General features: G+C 33.2%; 2 protein-coding genes across 3 annotated transcripts in view; one reads left to right on the top strand and one right to left on the bottom strand.

Annotated features, from left to right (window-relative positions):
- LOC115447261 (coiled-coil domain-containing protein AGAP005037) overlaps window positions 1-21,900 on the top strand; it is a 247,084-nt gene that overhangs the window by 144,118 nt on the left and 81,066 nt on the right. Inside the window, 2 exon segments of the mRNA XM_037443911.1 lie at window positions 6,798-6,948; window positions 8,221-8,289. Coding sequence (XP_037299808.1) covers window positions 6,798-6,948; window positions 8,221-8,289 — 220 coding nt within the window.
- The window catches only part of LOC115447263, a 46,387-nt gene continuing 34,177 nt past the window's right edge, over window positions 9,691-21,900 (bottom strand). For both annotated transcript variants that reach the window (XM_030174260.2, XM_030174261.2), the window contains exons 5-9: window positions 16,590-16,683; window positions 16,068-16,158; window positions 14,502-15,110; window positions 12,971-13,146; window positions 9,691-10,774 (exon numbers count right to left, since the gene is read on the bottom strand). In XM_030174260.2, the coding sequence (XP_030030120.1) occupies window positions 10,601-10,774; window positions 12,971-13,146; window positions 14,502-15,110; window positions 16,068-16,158; window positions 16,590-16,683 (1,144 nt within the window). In that variant the 3' untranslated portion in view covers window positions 9,691-10,600. The remainder of the gene's footprint in view (window positions 10,775-12,970; window positions 13,147-14,501; window positions 15,111-16,067; window positions 16,159-16,589; window positions 16,684-21,900) is intronic.

Here is a 21,900-nt window from a genome sequence, read left to right as displayed (position 1 = left end):
GTATATGTAGTTATTAAAACGAAAAACTGATATTTTATATCGATTCGATCTTTCTTGAATTTTTATTTTTTTTAACTAAATGTTAAATTTTTACTTTTTATATTATATAAAAAGTCTACGTCTTGGTGTTTCTCTCACAGATCAAAATAATCTAAGATTGAATCTCATAAATTCGTTTTGTAAATATTAAAGCCAAGATAAAAGGTGTAAAAACAACTAAAGTAGGTTTTGTTCTTCTTTCTATGGAGCTTACGTGTTAGTGACACGCTCCAGATAATTTTCTCTATAGAGTGAGTGGATCGGCCAAGCAAACCCAATTTTCATGAACAAATATATACTTATTAGCAGAAATCTATTATAATACTACACGTGTTTATTATTTCAGTATACATATCATTTATTTAAAAAGTGACTAAAATTAAGTTCGTAATTGGTAGATATTAAAGTAAACAGTAGACACTTGTAGGACGTTACTGTAGCATAAGAAAAAAAATATCGATAATCTAAATTAATTAATTATGCAATTCTAAATCGCTACTCAGAAATAGTAAAGCTTTTCGGTAATATATTGTATGCACTTTTATATTGTATGCAAATTTTTAGAACCATCTAACACAAAGTTGTAGTGTACGTTTCGATATCTTGTCACAGGACGCTTCAAATTTAAGGTCTTTGTAATTTTTTTGACTTACATTTGGTTATAATACTTCAAATAAAATATATTTTGAGTAACATATCAAATAAACTATACAGGCATAGGTATTTCCAATTTAATTTAACATGGATGAAGTTTGAATAGAAATAAATAACCCTTAATATTGTATTCCTAAAAACTTTAGCCATATAATATAGGTGAGCTATTAAATAACAATTAACTTTTTCCATTATTTGGCTTTTACAGTGAAACCCGGTTTTAATGATATTGACCTAATCTGGTCGCCGTACATGGTAGTCTTTGTAAGCAATTATAGTGATTATATATATTTTGGATTTAGATTGATGCAGAAAAAAGTTTTAATAAAATTGATTACAAAAATTGTATTATACAAATTTTATGAGTCCTCATCAATCGTAAGGTACTTTCCCGAGCAGACGGCTCTGGACATGTTTTCCATATATCTACAGCACCAAATACCGACAGGAATAAATTAAGATTTAGATTTAGGAATAATTGTATAAGAAATAATAAGTTACAGGTCTTATTGAAAATTTAAACTACCGACGGCTTGTTATTCATGTGTCTATCTAATATTTATTTTAAATTGCATACAAATATGTTCTACAAATTATTTTTTTTATATTATATGGATATTAATTTTCTATATGTGTTATAAATTTGCGACTTGAAAAATCTCGCAGGAACACCTTGGATTCGGGCCGCTTTCGACAGGTTTGTCTGGAAATCTTTGGGGAAGGCATATGTTCGGCATATTTTATGTGGCTGATGGTTATGATGATTATAAAATTCGAATACATGACCTATTAAAATACGGTTAGCGCTCCGCTTGGTTTGGGGTTTTGTCTCAAGATATCTTACGTCAAAATATGATAATATGCTAAAAGGTAAAAAAATATGAAAATAACATAAATCCTTTTTCAATATGCGTTCTTATATAACAATAGGGCTCAAAATAATATTTTGGCTTCGTTATAGACTAGGTACAAATACCGACGCTATATACAATGTACATAGGGATATATACTTATAGAGCATCGCCGGGACTCAGATTTTTTTCGTAGAAACCGATACTTCGTTATAACCGATGTCGTTGTAGCCGGTTTCTATTGTACTTTCAATATGTGTCCAAGATCTGATCGGAATTGCGGTCATTAAGGATCTTCTGCGGACGCATTCCAGTTTATATGTGCGTTTATCTAGAATATCATGGATTTTATTTAATATATTATGATACATTAGGTGTTTGGATATAGTTAAGAGTATAAAATATGTATGCTCATATTCTGAATCCTATATTAGTATCAGCCCTTTATTATATACTGTCCCACAGTTGGGCACGGGCCTCCTCTACTACTGAGAGGGATTAGGCCTTAGTCCACCACTCTGGCCCAATGCGGATTGGTAGACTTCACACATCCTCGAAAATTCCTATAGAAAATTTCTCAGGTAGGCAGTTTTCCTTCACCATTAAAGCAAGCGATAATTCACAAAGAATACACACATCATTTTTTAGAAAAGTCAGAGGTGTGTGCCCTTGCGATTGGAACCTGCGGACATTCGTCTCGGCAGTCCGTTCCACAACCAACTAGGCTATCGCCGCTTTTCTTTTTTTATATAATATAATAAATAATAATAATATCAGCCCTGTATTATATACTTGCCCACTGCTGAGCACGGGCCTCCTCCACTACTGAGATGGAATAGGCCTTAGTCCACCACGCTGGCCTAGTGCGGATTAGCAGACTTCACACACCTTCGAAATTCCTATAGAGAACTTCTCAGATGTGCAGGTTTCCTCACGATGTTTTCCTTCACCGTTAAAGCGAACGATAAATTCACAAAGAATACACATATGACTTTTTAGAAAAGTCAGAGGTGTGTGCCCTTGGGATTTGAACCTGTGGACATTTGTCTCGGCCGTACGTTCCACACCAACTAGGCTATCGCCGCTTATATATTTTTTATATACCTATAATTATTATATTTTGTTAATATTCCGATATACCTATATAAAACAGTCAGGTTTCTTACACCATTTATATTTTAATAACGTCTGGACGGATTCTTATGATATTTATATTGTTTGATTTGTACGTGCTCCGAATATCAGATTTATTATTAAAATATCACAAATTTCCCAAAAAAAAAATATCGAAAGCAATTATTTTTCTCATACATAATATGCAACAGCATTCTGATATGTTTAGAATGTATTGACGAACTGATTTTTTTTTCTATAGCTATATCCAATTAAAAATGTTTTTTTGATTTTAATTGGATATAGCTATAGAAAAAAAAAATGATTTTGATTTGTCACTTTTATCTATACGTCGCTTTGTTATGAACTCCTCAATGTGCGCATACATTTTATTTATGATTGCGCGCCTATACATAAGTCTGTCTTGTTTAAGATTTCCAGACACGTAGGGTATGATTAGCAATGAATTTTGTTTTGTGTCTTTTGTATTCTTTAATTCCTAAAACTAAATGGGTACTATAGATATTAAAATTACCGTAATAAGTATTCATATTGTAAACTGTGGAATTCCTGCTTTACATATTCAAATATCTCTCCACGTGTTATTAACGAATTGTTTGGCCCGAATATTTCCAATACTGCAGGAAATATCTGGTATTCAAGGAAATATTACACTTGAAATCTGACAAAATTTTAAATGTGAGTAATTGACACGCAATATATAATTAGTACATATTTAATTACCTTTTTGGGCATAGAAGTTGTGAGTGTGTGTCTACGAAGCTACGCTATGTATGTTCTTGTTGCTCGCACTGTCAGCAATCATGCGATATTGTTATTTATATTCTATTGGGAAGCTCCCTTTATCCATATTACACATTGCTAACAAAGAAGTTTGCTTAGTACCTACACATGTTAAGTAAAATTCATAATGGCAAGAATGCAGCGAACTGAAAATTGCTCTTTGTCTATCTGATACCTATGTGTCACCTAGTTAATGTAAATGGCAACAATAAGAATGAGAGCATTCAGTTATAATTAGCTTTTGACATAAGCATCACTGAGTCGTGCAGCCTCGATTCCTAAAGAAATATGTACACGTTGTATTTAATTAGTTGTACTTTAGTTAAGAGGACTATGTTAAAGCTACGTGAAGACAATTCACATGATTAATGTAAAATAATTATTGATCATATAGGGCTATAAAAATAAAACTGTGAGGCTAAATATAAAATTCTCGGCATTTTTTTTTATCCTGAGCCGGTAATGTGACCTTACTGCACCGTCAGGTCCTAGTTAGTGGAGAATCGTCCAATAGAATGTCGACTGACGAGGGATAAACATCCCTTGACAGTCAACACAATTATGCCGGCCTTTTGGAACCGGATATACCTATGGGTCCTACATATACTTGCGTAGGGGTCATTTGGAGCTTTTTAGAATAATTACCGCATTAAGTTTGTTATACCCTGTTCTATCCCGTATATTTCTTTAATTTTGTTATTGTTAGTTACAAAATTTAATATTAGACAAAAAGGCGAATGTGCCTATATTGTTCCTGAACAAAGACGAATGAAACCATTCGCCAGTTTACGCCAACGAACAAACATGCCGGGGCCGGGGAGAGAAGGCGATAGTGTCGGTTCGGCCAGTTTGCACAGTTCCGCCCTAAGCGTGTCGGGGTAACTGCGTCGGCGCGTCTCTATTGACAGAAATAAATAGATAAGTGAACTATTTTTAATCAGTAATATTTTATGAAAAAAAAACGAATACAAAGGCGTATCGACACATTCGTCCAATTACATGGTACATTTTTAAATTATTCAGTTTCGCCTTTTTCTTACATGTATTTTTTTTAATAAATGTATAAAAAATAACAATAATATTTGTTCATACCACGAATATATTATAACGAATATATTGCCACTGCGCATCGATACACATAACAACGTCCATTAAACCGCGGGCGTCCGCCGGTGTCGCCAATGTATCGGCCCCGGATCCGATGTATCAGAACAGATAATGTAAAATGCAATTATATATTTCATACATTGTAATAGCCCGACATCGTATCGGCTTGCAATATCGATGTCGTATCGGATAATATAGAAATGCTACTGCGTTCCCTTTAATAATGAAGCATTTATATAAGTGGTGGTTGGGAAGCGATATCGCTCTGGTGCTGACAAACTAAACATAATATCGAGTGCCATAAAGCAAATGGCTCCGGGGTTGATTGCATCGCAGTACGGTTTCCACGTGACCATATTATTATTGTGTGATTACCACTAAACCCTCATCGAGTTGGTATTTACTATTTGACATTTCAATAGTGTAGTTATTCTTGCGTATTAATTAAATGTTTTGGGAAAATGTACGCTGTGCTAAAATAAAATAAATAAGTTTTGTTCATAAGTACGTCAAGTGACCTCATATGTACCACTTGCAATGAATATTCAGAATTCACGTCATACTTTTTTAATGTTACTGCGCATATGAATTATAGTACGTAAGATTCTTGTACTGTGTGATTTAACACATTTATTTGATTGCGTGGCCAGTGCGTTTACACTATTACAGTTATATAAACACAGTACACTCAATGAGTTTCATTAATTTGGCATAATTGATACTAGCTAAACCTTTCGGGCAAAGTAATATTGATAAATATTATTAAGCGCTTCGTATAATATTAATTCGACATGGAATATCCATTGCTATCTAATTTAATAAATCAGATAGACCGACCCTCATCACAATTAAAAAACTAAAACTATTTTCGACAATGCTTTCTCTCAAGCATCTGTAGGTCACAAGGATTAAGGAATTATATTATAATATTAATTTTTATTGATTCACTTTTGAGATGAAATGTAAGACCTATTATTTGATTTGAAAAAACGTTATAACAAAATTCAACCGCCTTCAAAAACCACTAAAACCAAAAAAAATATTTAACATTACTTATATACTGGTTACCAATTTTAGAGTCGGTGTCTAATTATTAATTAAGTTATTAATTTTGTTAAAAAGTTTTTATGTTTTTGCTTTTTTGTGCTAGTAAAATGAGTATAGATTGAGGATGTCATAACGGACAATATTATTTTAAGAGCTTTTCGCTTCATCTCCGAATTCAAGGGGCCAACAATAATAAAATTTTTATGACACCGTACGAGAAGCTTCAACTTTCAAAATTAAAAAAGAATCATCCAAATCGGTTCACCCAGTCAAAAGTTCTGAGGTAAAGTATACGCTGGGGACATGCTAGTTGACGATATCATTTTAAGAGTTTTCTGATGTATCTCCCAAGTGAAGGGTCCAATAGTAGTTAAATGTATATGGGACCACAAGGGAAGCACCAGCTTTCAAATAAAAAAGATTCAACACAATCGGTTCACTCAGTCAAAAGATAACAAACAAAGAAAACGCAGTCGAATTGAGAGCGTCTTCCTTTTTTTAAGTCGTTTAAAAATATGGCATGTTCACTCATATGATTTAAGGTCTTAACTAGACAGCTAGTGAACTTTATTGGTTTTAAGATACCCCAGTCATGCTAGTTCAGTTTTAATAACATTTAAAAGGATTAAAAGCGTCGGCTTAAAACCATAGTTCCTGCTCCGCTTGAGCGGCGAGCGAGCGGTGGCTTTTCACGAGCGGTGTAACATCAATTTCTAATTCCTCTTTTGTTTACTAATTATCATAATACATTTTTCCAGCTCCCCCCTATTTCTTTGGTTTCGTTCCGGGACAAAGACAAATTAGTGTCCAAAGATCACGTAGCTGCACAGTTTGATGTCGTATGCGTCTCACTGTTGCTCAGTAAGCTTGTGTATATCATCTTTCGAACAGATCAAGGTAATTGTACGAGCGAGCGAAGATTAATGTTTTCGGGTCAAACGATATTCTATTTGCACGCCACTCCACTTAACGTCGGGTGCTCGGGTCCACTTTGCCGTTCCCATAAAAAAATACTAGTGTTGTTGGTGGAGAATAGCATTGTAAGCTGCTTAATTTCTAAATGCATTTCAAAGTAGGCTAGCCCGAGGTGGCTAGTATGGTGGACCAACGCCTAAACCCAGTGGCGGAGGAGGCCCTTTCCCAACACCAATATTGTATATTTATAATTATGTGGTTGTTTAGGGCTCACCTGCGCGACATCCGCGATCGGTCGGTGCTGCGTCTCTTCGAGGCAACCGATATCGGCGGAGGCGCGTTCCCCGGCGCCGTGGGCGTGGGCTCGCTCTCCATGCCCCCATCTGCCTCTTGCTCCGGTCCCAACAGCTGGGATCAGGTATGTATAATGAATGACAACTCATGAATACCTCGAGTGTAGTGTTTTTCAAAGTCAGAAGATGATTACAAAATAGACGCCCAATGGCTTACTTGATGCCATTCAAGTCTATACTATTATATAAAGCTGTAGAGTTTATTTGTTTTTTTGTTTGTTTAAATAAGCGCGCATCTCAGGAAGTACTGGTTCGAACTGAACAATTATTTTAATATTGGATAGCCTTTTGTTTGTGGAAGTCTTTGGACTATATATCATCAAGCTATGACTAATAGAAGTGGACAAGTAATGAAAAATGTTGTACAAACGGGAAAAATTTATTACAATACTTTTGAGAACTTCCGCTGCGTGCGTTGCGTAAACGGTTAAAGTTATGCAACTATTATGTGTGACGGAATTGTTCCTCTTAAGAAATTCTAAAAAATATATTAAAAAACAAACACTCCAGACAAATTTGTCTGCCTGACTGAAAGCGATAAACTCAAATCTACCTTCATTTTGTTTTCGCGGAAAAAGTGCCTTATGACTGTCGCCCAGCCTTCGTGGAGGGGGGGGGGGGCGACTGAGCGGTTATGTCACCTTGCCTTACTAATTCTTCAAACGCCCCCATTCCACAGGGCGGAACTCAAAAACTACCTAACGGATATAGATAAAATTTGGTATTGTGGTCGTTAGAGACCCTGGTAAGGACATAGACTACTTTATTTCTCGGGAAAATATATAGCGTGACTTTTATAACGGAAAAACTTTATCCCGGAAAAATTTCCTCACGCGGGCGGAGCGGCGGGCAAAAGCTAGACAGATTATATGATGTATGCAGCAAATATCATGAAATTAGCAATAGTCTGTAATAGGAAATTCATTTCTATAACCAGTTTGAAGATCCGTGATCTCTGGTTTGATTCTGGAGTAGCAATCCACTTAATGGGTCCAATTACTTCATATTTGCAAACAAAAGGAATAAACCCTGTCGCAATCTGACACTAGCCTAGAGGATTTAACGCTTGGATTACAGTCATTAGATCCTTAGTTCGACTTTGCACAGATAAAAGACTAAAGGTTTTGTTTGGACGCTCGCTCGCGAATTAACACGTTAACAATTTATTATTCCTTTACATCACTGGATAATAATAATAAATGCATGATACTGTCCCACTGCTTGGCAAGGGATACCTCTGCTGCTGAGAGGATTTCGGCCTATATTATAATGAGATAAAATTATAACTGGCGAAATGAATAAAAGTCTTTTGCGTAACGTTTATATTTTGTTCGTAGGATCAGAGCTACTTTAGCGAGCCGGAGATCGACTCTGAGTACCACCACCAGCACGTGCACAAGTCTAAGGTAAGTGTTTATTATAATCTTTAAGTGAGAGGACACTATACTTATTGTCATTTTCATGGAACCAAATCTTGTTTTCATATTCCTCGCAGTTTTTTTTTGTTTTTAATGCCGATGTTTTGAAGTTTTATTATGTATACAACATTCGCATAAAGATAAAAAAATGCTAAGCGCTATCTAAATTGAGTAGAAAATTTGCAGAAATTATTTCCTGCAAGTGGCTTTTACCGTGTTCAGTGTTCAAAGTCACAACTGATTGCTGCAAATTTTTAAGCTTTCAGGATTTGAGGAAGGCGCATGTGTATAGTATTTTTGAAATATTGCGCTAGTGTGCACGCATTTGGAAGTTACTGCGCAATATATTGCTAAGAGAAGTTGATAGTCTAAAAATAGCTTTATACGTATAGTTGCTTAAGTGAATTACGAATACGTTGAAGGCTCTTTAGAACAGCGTGTTAGTTTGTTTTTGGGTATCTGCCGTGGTTATCACCGGGGGTACCCTGCTAACCGTGTACAAGCGATCCCCCGGCTTAGCAAACACGGCAGCCCCATGATGAATTGGTGGGCCCTACCGCTATCACTGGAGGCTCGGTAGCCTCCAGCTAGACGGTCTTAGGGCCCGGGAGGAAGAAGGGAGGGGATGGAAGGAGGAGAAGAGGAAGGAATAGGAGTTTTAAGATGGTTGGAAGGAAGGGAAGGGAAATGTTCACGAACCCTTAAACAGACCTCAATGTGAATTTACCAACCAAGAGGCATACGCACGAGCTGTGCGCCTAGGCTCGCGGTAAATGTGCCCCCATGTATGGGCGTGCATTTGGTGTGGAGACCAAGCGCACAAGAATTGCCTCGGGGGGGGGGGGGGGGAGCGTGTTAGCTTAGAAATATTCTATAGATTAGAGTTCCTGAAACTGACGGAATTATGACGAGCTGACGGAACGAAACCACCGGATAGACGAGGGCTAGGGCATCAATAAATACTTAGATGAATAATTTATGTGCAATACGGCCTAGGTCAAAGAGAGCTTTAGTCTTTTTTTGTTCTTAGAAAACTACTATATTGTATTTAATATGAGAAGCTTTACCATGTATTATATTATATTCAATTAGAATATATATTATCGCACATTAAACCGCATTTTACGGAATACAACTGAAGAACTAAATTGTAGAAAATTATGTTTCCCTCTCACGAAGGTACTATAGTATTATTTGTAAGACTTATGATTCGAGTTGATAGTTCTACAAAGGCCTTATTATATTTACTCTTTAAATATTGAATAAAGAAAATGTTTTTGAATAGGCTGTTTAATATAATATTCAGAGATACCGCATGGCATAATTGTATTATAAAAGGGACACCTATGTACTTAAATATGTGTAATAGGTTCAAAATTAAACAAAATATATTTAAAAGATATATTAAAAAAAAATGGTAACATTTCTTTAGAGAGAAACTTATTCTAATGTCAATACAGGTAAAGTTATAAAAAGTACTTACGTCTACAATAAATAAACATCTCGCAATGGCAAGTGTATCGAATTAATGACTAATTTGAATTTATGTTCTGGTCTTATTTAATTATTTACATGAATCAGCCTCTAATCGTTGATATGATCATGATGATACAAGACATATTAAATCTTTCAATAATCCTCTAAAATATTGAGTGCCATATATTAATAGACTGTATTTTTAATTATAATGATTCGATGGACTTATAAATCTATGCTTTGATGTTCAGTCCTTTTTTCTTATACAAGATGGCGTCCGGCAGGAAATTATTATAAAAATGCTGAAATGTCAACAAGAGCGCCATTAATCATATTACACAAATATAAATACAATTAAGCTTTGTACAGCACACAGACATAGGTACTAGATTTGAGTGTAACCATCAAGTGTAACAATCTCCGAACAAACAATTATCTAAATTTTATAATAAAGTAAACAATATCGCGGAGATAAATAAAATTCCGAGACAATCTACATTTTCCGTATTAGTTTATGTTACCTTTGTTATGATCTATTATGTCTTAATTTAAATTTGCCCTGGGTTCGTGAATCCTTACATACATATTATAAAACAAAGTCCCCCGCCGCGACTTTCTGTTTGAACGCGATAAACTCAAATGTATTTCGATGAAATTTAATTTGGATATAGTTTCAAGACCCTGTGAAGGATATACGCTACTTTTTATCTCCGGAAAAATATAAAACGGGACTTTTATCGCGAAAAAACCTTCACGCGGGCGAAGCCACGAGCAAAAGCTAGTAAAATATAAAATTGTTGACGCGGTAGGAGTTCTTCAAAGTTTAGAATGCTCTGCAGATTGGAAGCCCCTTGTAATAGTGCGCTCCGCTGTACAATTTCTTAGAAGTCGACCGCCACGAAAGGACAAGCGCCTTTTTAAACGGCTCAGACGCGCATCCATTGCATACTTGCATCACCGCTTTGACCTCCGCTTCGGCTGGCTCTCTTTCATCCACCTGCAAAAGTCAATTCATGTATAAGCGTACTCACTTTTAAAAGTTATAGGCGGTATTCTAATAATGTTCTTTTACGTGTTTATGCTCAAATTGTATCTTCACAAATTTCTACGACTTTAAAATTTAAAAAAAGTAACTCTGAATTTTTTTGCACCTAGAAACACCAATAATACGATTTTTTCGAACAGTATTAGCCAATATGATGAAGTTAAGATAATATAAAATTATCTTTTAGGAAGCAGTACCATGTTATAATCAATTTATATATATTTAATGACAATATCGATGAATTGTATAAAACGTATTGTATATAATTTATTCTCTGAAAATTTTACATTTAAATTCCTTGCCTCGTGAAACTTGTGGCATTTTGTATATAAAACGTTTTTTTTTCTACTTTTCGTCAAAATGGTGTGAACAATAAGATGGAAATATCACTTCCCAGATTCTCAAGGAAAGCTTTTAAGTTCATCTATTGTTTTATTTTCAAGCGACTAAATGCGTTACAAATTTTCCTTTTGTGACAAAAAACGAGACAGTTCAAAGTATCGCGACAATAATAAAATGAAAAGGCGAGTGACAATTTTAAAAAGTTGGAGCATTTTTATCGGTGACACAGTCGTTTTCTCTGTTGTGCGACTTCGGCATTTAAGTATGAATTATAAAGTTAACAATGTTCACGAAAGTCACTGGTTCTGTATGAGTGTCATGTATAGAAACGGGCAGATAGGGTTTATTTTTTACTCGTTAAGTGTGTGAATGCTAAGTATTATATAACATGAAGATTTAAAATACAGTAGTAGTAGTTGGGCATTGATACACATTGTTAAAAATTTCGTATGTAATTCCTAACGTTAAATAATCTTTTTACAAAAATGAACAATCAAATATATTTGTTCAAATTATAGTCATATATTCCAAACACGTAATTAGTCCGTTTGAATATTTAAAATTATTTTAATCCATTCAACTTATCCCTGGCAAATAATTCGATAAGTGAGCTGGGATTCAACGATGACATGCAATCGCATCTTTGGCATATCTTGCCAAGTACTGACTTGACAAAATTTCGAATACATCTTCCATAATAATCTTCAATAAAATGCATAACATTATGATACATTTAATAAGACTTTGATCAGCGAATCCAATCAAATGCCAAGGTTCAAAGGAAATAGCTTTCAATCTCCATCAATCAAAGCTATATAATGTACGTACAGACGTAGAAGCAGTCTCTTGTTTCCATCATCGCCCGGAAATTATCAGCTCTAATAGATTTCCCACCATAGATTAAATCAAGTAAGTAGTTTTCATTGTTGTTATACATATGTCATCTCAAAGGTATTGAGTCGGACGCTTAATGCGTACCATCAGATATATTTATCTGATTGACGATATCAACGCACGTTGCTTGGAAACCCATGAAATGTGGATATTAATTGAATCTTGATAGGTACATGTTTTGTTAAGGTACCGTCCTTTCATTCTAGTTAACCGCGTTACCGTGTCTTATGAAGCTATCTATTCGAAATTCATTATTCATACAGAGAAAATTAAACATTGTATTTCTGCAATATGCATCGTATTAACTTTGATTTTTTTTAAATAATGTAGATATTGTTTCGTTAACTTATAATGAAAATGCCACTGTTACGTTACATTGTTGTTGACGTATTATTAATTCTGTGCATGTCTTAAAATACACATTATTTTAATATGAAATCAATACTATCGACGCTATTTACAACAAATGATTCTGGCTTTTACTTATCTATCTGAAAAATAAATCAATTAGAAAAAATAAAATTATTGACGTGCTTACAAATTAGTTAATTTGATTGGTTCATTCTCGCAATCAGATTGAAGAATTGAGATTGGCACGTCAATGGATTGGGATCGTGTATAGAAAACGGTTGTTAGATCTAAGTTAATAAAAAATATTTTGATACTTAATATTTTTCAATAATACCTAAAATACCTAATTTTTGTAAAGAAATTATTCACAAATCTTTGCATATTCGTACGTCGTTAAGTATGGGACGTATTACTCAAGGCTCTTCAGCTGGTAGGGATCTTTAACTTATTACCTCGCAAAAGATAACCATAATGAATCACATATACATAGTATCTTTGTAAATTCACGGTTTGTATGAAGCCCTTTAACCTAAATAATATAATGCTTCTAGTAATACTCACAGTTTCTTTCTGTAAGTTTTGCACGGGCAGATTGCCGACCACGCCAGCTAGGCCGTTCAGCAGGGACTCTTGGAATAAAGCATCTTCATCCTTGCCTAAAAGAGTTGGACTTAACAAAGCCTCGTCGACAATTGAGCCGTCTGATAATTCCACCAGGCCACGTTTCTCCTTTTTACCTGAAATTTTTTTTTAAAATCGAAGTGTGTAATTTATTTTATATAAATAATAATTAAATGTAGTCTGTAATATCAATACTTTGATGAAAATACTAAGAAATCGATGTAAATTAGATAAAATTGAATGGTGTATTGGAGAACATCGCCACTGATGAGTAAATTAACAGCAAAAATAACACTGGCAGCCGGGTCTATATTGTACACGATATTGTGTATATTTTTTTGTGCAAAGTGGGGTTTATATGCAGCTTTTAATGGTGGGTAATGACATGTGCATATATTTAGGTCTTCATCTACAAAGGGCGTGGACGAAGGTGAATAGTGATTAGCGTCACTCGCTTTACGCAGTGAATTTAGTTACCGTGCATAACAGTAAAGGGAATGTATTACGTTACCCGACATAATGTCAGACCCGTTACATATCAAACGGCCTGCTTAATATAAATTCATTTTCAATATTTTTTAAAATGGTTGACGCAAAATTTAGTTTAGTGCGTGCAATGGATTTTTTTCATTATTTTTATAAATTTTGGTTTAATAGTTTGTTGGAAATCAGTAGTAGTACTTTGTGCTGATTTACCTTCATAACAGCATTTTATCAACGGCTTTTGTACCATCACAAAATTTTTCACAAAGTGATGATTTTATATTTTAGTGGTGTATTATTTTCGAGTATAAACTATACGATTATCTATTAAAGATCTATCAATCATCGTGATGTATAAAATGCGTTTAAAATTTCAAAAGCAGATTACTTCACTTAAACCTGTAGCATTGGCAAAAAATTCCCGCAATGTATTTTTAGTCGACTATCCGCTATATTTTCAATATACTATGCCATTCGCTTTCATCAATAAAAACATTTTATTATTTACTTAAAAATTAGTTATTTTAATTGATTCATTCGTGGAGTCGAACTAAAGTTTGAGAATGAGATCGTTCGTTGAAAATGGCTATAAGTCATATATACAGAAACGGGAAGTTTGCCTAAACTCGAAAAATAGTTATTTAATGTTGTTGCAACGAAGCAAAAAATTTCAAAATATATTTCTTTTCTCAAAAAATAAATATGCAAATATTAATTTCTGTTAGTATTAATTTCTCAATTTTACTTTGCGTATGAATATTGTAAGCTAAATCCCACAAAAGTTCTAAAAACATTTTCTTTACATGATTTTATATAAAAACACAACCGCTGACAGGTACTTATATCTAATTATATAGTGAATAATATAAAAAAAAACATTTTTCTTAATCTTTCATAACTGTCTTTGAAAATGTAATTCTTGTTTTTTTATATTATTAAATAAATATTTAAATAAACAAAATTAAATAGTATATAGAAAAAAAATTACCTGACGCAGTTTCAAGTGCCAATTCTTTTTCAGGATTATCTCTCTTGTCCCTCTTCGAATCCCTTCTATAAATATTGTGGTTCGTATCATCTATATATTGCACATTCGCAGGGTTTAGCAAAGATCCAGATAGTAGGACTGTAGTACCTTTAGAGGGTCCGAGTGGACTACTCTGAGAGTATGATTGGCTTGTGGCCACGGGTAATAAAGGTAACCTCGGGATTGGTGGGCCACTGACATGGTCGGAAATTTGGACTGTATTCAATAGCTGTTCGGATACAATTCTATTGCCAAGTTGGCCGTTGACATACTCCTGCTGTAACTGGAGACCGTTAGGTAACTGCACAGGAATCATCTGCTGAGCTCCAGCAAGGTTTAGGTTAGGAGCTCTTTGCAACTGTCCTCCTATCAAGAAGTTGCCGTTTCCTAAAGGTGTCGCCTGAGGCGGTGGAGGCTCGGTAACAGATTCCGTTGAGGACTCTATTGGCGTGCCGTCGTGTTTGAAGTGGTGCACGTGGTGATGTTTGTGGTCTTTGTGAGCTTTGCCGGCTGTCAATGCGACATGGTACAGTTGCAGCATTGTAATCTCACCGACAAAACCTGACTGTTCTGTTGGAAAAAATATGGAGTTAGTAGAACATTTAACTTTCTCTTCGATCTTTCAAGTGACAAATTGAATAATTTTGTTTTATATTTCCATTTAAATTTCCTAAGAAGTTTTATTTCTGTACATATTGAAGCTTTAATTAAAAATACTCTTTAATATTTGAATGTGCCTGAATACAATTCCGTCTTATTTAATTTTCTCTTTACAAGCTTACTTGGCTGACTTCTTATAAATTAATAAATAAAATGCTTTATTCATCACGTAGGCAAAAAGAATATCTTATTATTACTTAAATAAAGTAGCTTATATACACACAAATACAATTTATATTGAACATAAAATAAATGAAAGATAAAGTAAATAAAGAAACCAGCTCGGGCTGGCAGGAAAGAAGAAACAAAATATTGTATATATGTGATTTTAAATAAACCATAAGGGAGAAACGCGTCGCGATCATCACCGGTGAGGACAATAAAAGCCCTAACCTAGCTAACCTACCAGCCTTTCACTTGCTACCTAAACGATGACTACCTGAAGAAAAAAGGCAGAAAGAATTTTTTTGTCATCAATTGTCCATTGAATCTTTTATATATATATATATATATATATATATATATATATATATATATATATATATATATATATATATATATATATATATATATATATATATATATATTTACTAGTCTTTTGTATGCAAAGTTTGATTAATTATATAAGTTAATACACGCAAATCACCGTAAAAATCCACTTAAAAGTATTTAACAATAACTAAAAATAATAGAAAAAAAACAATAATACTATTACATCCATAAAAACTATGAAACGGTGTACAGCGTGCAAAGTGCATACGCCTACATTTACAAACATAATTTTGTTGCTATGGCTGCTATGCTATGGCTGGTTTTAACACCTTGGACATAGTATCGCTCTGCTGCATAATTATATTATGTACTCACGTGTTTGTTCCAAGTCGTCTTTCTTATATAATAGAGACTGTTCTTGCCCGCTAATTGCGACACCACCTCCTTTGATGACGTGCCCGACAAGCTAAAAATAAAAAGGAAATAATAGTTAAATATAAAAAAAAAATCAAACAAAGAAGTTTGGACTTTTGAAGAAAAATTTTCCTATTGACAGAAAAAAATACCTTTACATCTTATATATTTGTATATATTTGTTATTATTAATTGATATTGATATGGATATTTATATACAAAAAGATAAAAAAATATTAGTATAATATGCACATGTGTGTAGTGCTGTTTTCATTGAATCACCTTGAAGCTCAATTTAATAGTAGAGCATTTTTTTTATATTTATTATTTATTTTTTAAAGTATTGGCACATTCCATTATTTGACATTCATAATTGTTGAACTAAACGAAAACATAATAGTTTTTATGAATTTAATAGAAATTGAGATAATTTTATATTGCCATGTTATATAAATTTGTAGAATTTAAATCAAGTATTCTCACTCTATTATGGAAACCTCTGCCAACCCGCTCAGCATTCACCCAGATCTGCCACTCGCCAGTTTTTCCATTCCAGGACTGGCAAGAATGATACCACCTATAAATTAGAAAAGTATTACCTTTGATGTAGTAAATTATAATTATGAAGCAAGGTATTCGCCTAAATTTTATGTTGTATAAAGTAACTAAAGAAATAAAAATATATCAAGTCTACACGAGACAGAAATATTCATGGTTTGCTGTGTTTGGTTTATCTACAATATCTGTTGACGATAACTGACACGCTACCTTAATTAGCGTTATATATTTGTTATTGTTAAAACAAACTTCAAGGTATTTTTCCCACTGAACAAACAATAATATTATTTAGCTTGTATTCTCTGGCAGCAAAGTATTCTGTGCGATATGAAAAATAACAAATCGTATTTTTGTTGGATCGTATATTACATTACATAATCTACTTTTATTACCGAATACTTAATATGATTAATAAGTATTTTCATTTTGAATTATATACGTATTTAGGTTGTGATTAAATAATTCGTCTAATTAGTATTTATGTAAATAAAGTTAATAATATTAAGTAATAGACGTGGTGCGTTGTTAGTTGTCGTGTTCATCCTTCCGAAAAACCGACAATCAAGAACCGTTGGCTTATGCAACTCGTAGAATGCAATACACTGCGTAAATAATTTAACTTATTTTAAATGAAAAATATTTTCTTCCGTCACCTCATGCTAGTATATTAACGTTAACCTGTTTTTTCGATCAATTATGTGTACGTCTAATTGCTGAATAATTTATGCTGTTAATAATATTTAATAGATTTATGCTACTGCTATGTATATACAAACAACGGGCGTTCCATTTGCGTTATAGCTGTGTATATTTATTGAATAATAAATTAAATGAATTGATTTCTTGGTTAGTTCTCGCTATTTTAGTGTCATCACATTTGTGTCCGATATTCACCAAGAATGCATATGGATATTTGAAGCATATTAAATGATTTATTTCCCAACAATTAAATCTTACTTATTTAGCCGTGGTATAAATCTACTGATTTTCATAATTTTCTCGTGACTTAATGTAAGGGAAATTTACTGTATTCTAGTTTGAGTTTGTTCTGATCCATTATGACCAAAATACCAACCAATCCTACCAATGTTGAGCATCATGATCCATCCACCATAATTAAATAATATGATTACCAATCGCTCCGACAATTATCATAAGAAAATTTGCATGACAACAGACGTCAGTTTGTTCGCTTGCATTATTTTATAGAGCTCGCAAAGTGCTTTCATTAAGCAAAATGTTTGCCATCAGTTGACACAGTGCGACAGTTGTGAAGCTTTAAACGGCTATTACAAAGTGTTTCTGAACACAGCGTCAGAGAAAAACATTGCGGGTTGAAATTATGAACGAGTATTGGAGCGTTTTCTCGCGTGCCGTCCTAGTACGCAGCGCCGTGACAAAATTGAAAAGCACTATCTCTATTAAATATCCATGTCACGTTAAGCTGACCATGGATTGCGGTCGACGCTCTAATGAATGAGTTGCCCGGAGCTGTTTAGTTAATAGAAATGTAATGGATGAGCTCTGTTTAAGTGAAAATATTAAATGTGCAATCAGGTGCAATTAACATGGCATTAGGAATGGTTATTGAGCACCTACGAATTAACATGGGACAGTGTAAGTTATTACACGCTTTCGGTATTATTGTAATTGGCTGCGCCTTTGAGGCATAAGGCATTAGTTAATCGGATTTACCACACCTCAGTACCTTTAATGTACTGATTTGGATCTGAATGTGGTCAGGTTAGCGGTTTAATGTACTAAATACGCGTCCTTGATTTATAGGCTTAATTAAAGCTCCTAAACTAGACTAAGGTGTTCTGTTCTAAAATTAACAATAATACAGTAAAGTATAATACAATATTGATGTTTTTCATGCCATGTTATTTTTCTAATAATTATGAACATTGAAACGGAGATGATTACGATGTAATGCTACTTTATAAAATACTACTTTCTTCACGTAAATGTTGATTAAACGGAGATCGAAAGGTTCCTACTATAACGTGTATTTTATTTTCTTGAATGACGACTATTTTATTGTTTTAATATAATTTCAGTCGTTCACTCTATAAACCGATGTGAGGATGGATTGTAAAATTAGTTCAATTAAAATTTAAAGATAATAATAATTCATCTTTGATTATTGTTATCTTCTATTTGATTGATGGCACTCAAAATATGAGGTTTAAGTAAATGTAGATTGGATAGGTTAAGGAAATTTATTTGGTTATTAGTTTTCCTTCAGTTATTAGGTATATTGGGGTAAAATCGGACGTTTTTGTAAAGTGTGAAACAGATCGCGGTTTTTTTTTATTTTTTTTTTATACATAATAATAATGAATAATTAACTTGGTTATATGTTATTAAATGGTATACATGTATTATTAATTAAAAACAGTATTACAAGGCTTGAAAAGGGAGTTATACTTACTTTTAGAAATGAGAGGGAATGGCTTCATGGATATAGATCAAACTATTGTCTAAAACCGTCCATATTAAGAGTATTCTCAATTCTATGGAAGCAATATATTTCGATCTAAGTAATTATTTATACAAAAAAAAATCCTTAGGTATTTTTTGAAAGCTGAGTTTGTTTTTAAAATACAAGAAAATTTGAAAAATAGTAGGTATTTATGTAAATAGATAGCAAATCATCAAAATTAGTTATTCACCAGTGAATGAAATGATTTAACTAATAATTACTGAGTTGTCATGTAGGTATACACGTACAAAATTTTTAAAACACTCGCAATATTTTACAAATGCAAGATCGGATGTTAATTCCGTTTTTAAGGAAAAAAATTAATTTAGACTTATATATATATAATGATTTAAACTTAAAGACGAGTATCGTCAAGTTTAAACAATAAGCTTGAAAATATTTTGCCAAATAGTACTTAATACCATGTATCTCGAAAAAATATTTAAAAAGTAAATAAGTATTCATTATTAAGCTGATTTTCGTATGGGGAGATTCCGTATTTTTAAGAGAACGGAAAAATTTAGGAATTCTAATTCTTGGGACCGTAAACAGATCTTACTTATCGGAGTCATTCATGCAAACTAGCAGGACTTAGGTAACAAGATTGCGGCGCACGAAATGTCGTCAGAAAGTAAAAACTCATAACACCTACGATTTTACCCCAACGTACCTTATTGAATGACACGAATATGTGTCTAACTGTTGGATGTGTTTTATTATTCTCGTAATTTTGGGAAGGTTATCAATTTGCTTTTTACTATGTTATATCCTTTAACACGAAAAGCGAACCCCTTGCGGCCAGATTTCGGACGTCCCTAAATTGTAAAACAAGGTACTCTAAAATAGCAACGTCGAAGGGATTACACCGGACTTCGATATGTACCTACTATATATCCAATAAAGCTCGCGAGCGGCGCCTTGTAAGTCACAAAACGATACAGAATGCTGGAGGATTGAAAGATTTTTGAAAGAAATTCAAATACTGAGACAGTTACGACTTACGCCGTCGCAGTATTTTTACCGGTATTTTACATATTATGCGTAACAAAATGTTATGTATATTTATTTTGATGCTTACTGCTGTTTTGCATATAATATAGTTTATTCTTAATGTACGCCATATTTAGATCTTTGAAATTATTAATAATAACCAAAAATTAATGTTCCCGGGCATAAATTTCATTTAGGTAACAAAATATTATAGTCTTTTAACTAATTAAACGCAGATTTACGGCCGTTTTCAATAAAAGTTACCAATACTAATCTTTCTACGATTCCCAGCATAAATCAATCAAATAATATTAGCATGGATGTTAAAATGTTTTTTCTTACTGGCCCATTTTAGGGATTGCAAAGAGGTATTGCAAACGGAGATAAAATAACGCAATTTGCCACTCGTAGTTATCTAATTCCCATACACTAATGTATGCCGGTGATGAACAACAACCTATTACAGCGTGAGTCAACTATGCAAACCTGTTTAGGAAGTAGAATGTTTTTACTACAAACAATTTGGTAGCAGGTACAGCGGTTTATGTAACCTCCCATGTCATTAAACGACAGTAATGTTTTGTTAATTCTTTTAAAGATTTAGTTACTATATTTTTGAATGGAAGTTGGTTCTCTAAACTCTTCTAAGGTACATACATATCTCTCTTGTAACTCCCATTAAAACTTAGATTATTGTTTAAGAGATGATGTTCATGTGACGAAAGAGCATTCTGTTTGTTTGCTAACTTACCTTATTTCGATATATATAGACACAGCACGAATAACACTAACACTACACTTACACCTACCCACACGTAACTAAAGTTTAAATTAACGTAATAAATGCAGCTGATGCAACTTGATAATCGTGTTTTAAAACTGTGTTAAACTTGAAGCTTCCTTTTATGTACGAGTACTTAGAAGCTATACTACCAACTGATGACATATAATAGAAAAGGTAACAGAGAAAGCTTATTTTTTTTGCTCATTTGCCTGTTGCCTGGCCTGTGCATAAAAATGAAGCCATGCCCAGAACCGTTCCAATAAGTATAATAATAAAAAGCTGATATTATTGGAGACGTATACATAGATTTAATACAATAATAGTATGATTTGGCAGTGTACAGTGGCTACTGCGGAGAGATATTACGGAACACCATTTCTATTGTCAGTGGTCGCATGACTGTGTAATGAGTCATGTTAATTTCTTTTGTTCCCGCGCGCAGTGATAGCGCTCGCACGTAAAACGAACAACTTTCTATGCGTCGCTTGCTTTATATATTTGTATTTTTTATCAAAGGCGAATATGAAGTTAATTTAATGATTTCTTAAGTTTGCGCGAATGTTAGACATTTAAATTAAATTACTTTACGGATTTTATCGCGTTTTTAAATATTCAAACCGCGATAAAATCAGTAAAATAGTTTAATTTGAATGAAGTTAATTTTCCTACTGTCAGATTAACTTCGTCTAATGCTAAAATATGTATTTGTATTTGATAGACAGAAACTCCGACCGAAGTTATAATAGTGATTTCAACAGTTTATTAATGTTTATGCAAAATATTCATATTTACAATAATTTCTATATTTGTTTTATTTGTTAATAATGAACAAACCAAAAAATTTCAATTATGGAAATAACAAAACTCTACCAAGAATGCAACATACAATAGTAAACCGCAGACTTAAGTAGGACTGTAGGCCGAAGTAGAAATCTTTAGTATAAAAGAAGTGAGCAATATTTTACTTAACGCTTCGA

The sequence above is a fragment of the Manduca sexta genome, chromosome 27 (genome assembly GCF_014839805.1).
Source record: "Manduca sexta isolate Smith_Timp_Sample1 chromosome 27, JHU_Msex_v1.0, whole genome shotgun sequence".
Lineage (NCBI taxonomy): Eukaryota > Metazoa > Arthropoda > Insecta > Lepidoptera > Sphingidae > Manduca > Manduca sexta.
The sequence above is the reverse complement of the archived record's forward strand: the minus strand, read 5'-3'. Positions and strand labels throughout refer to the sequence as shown.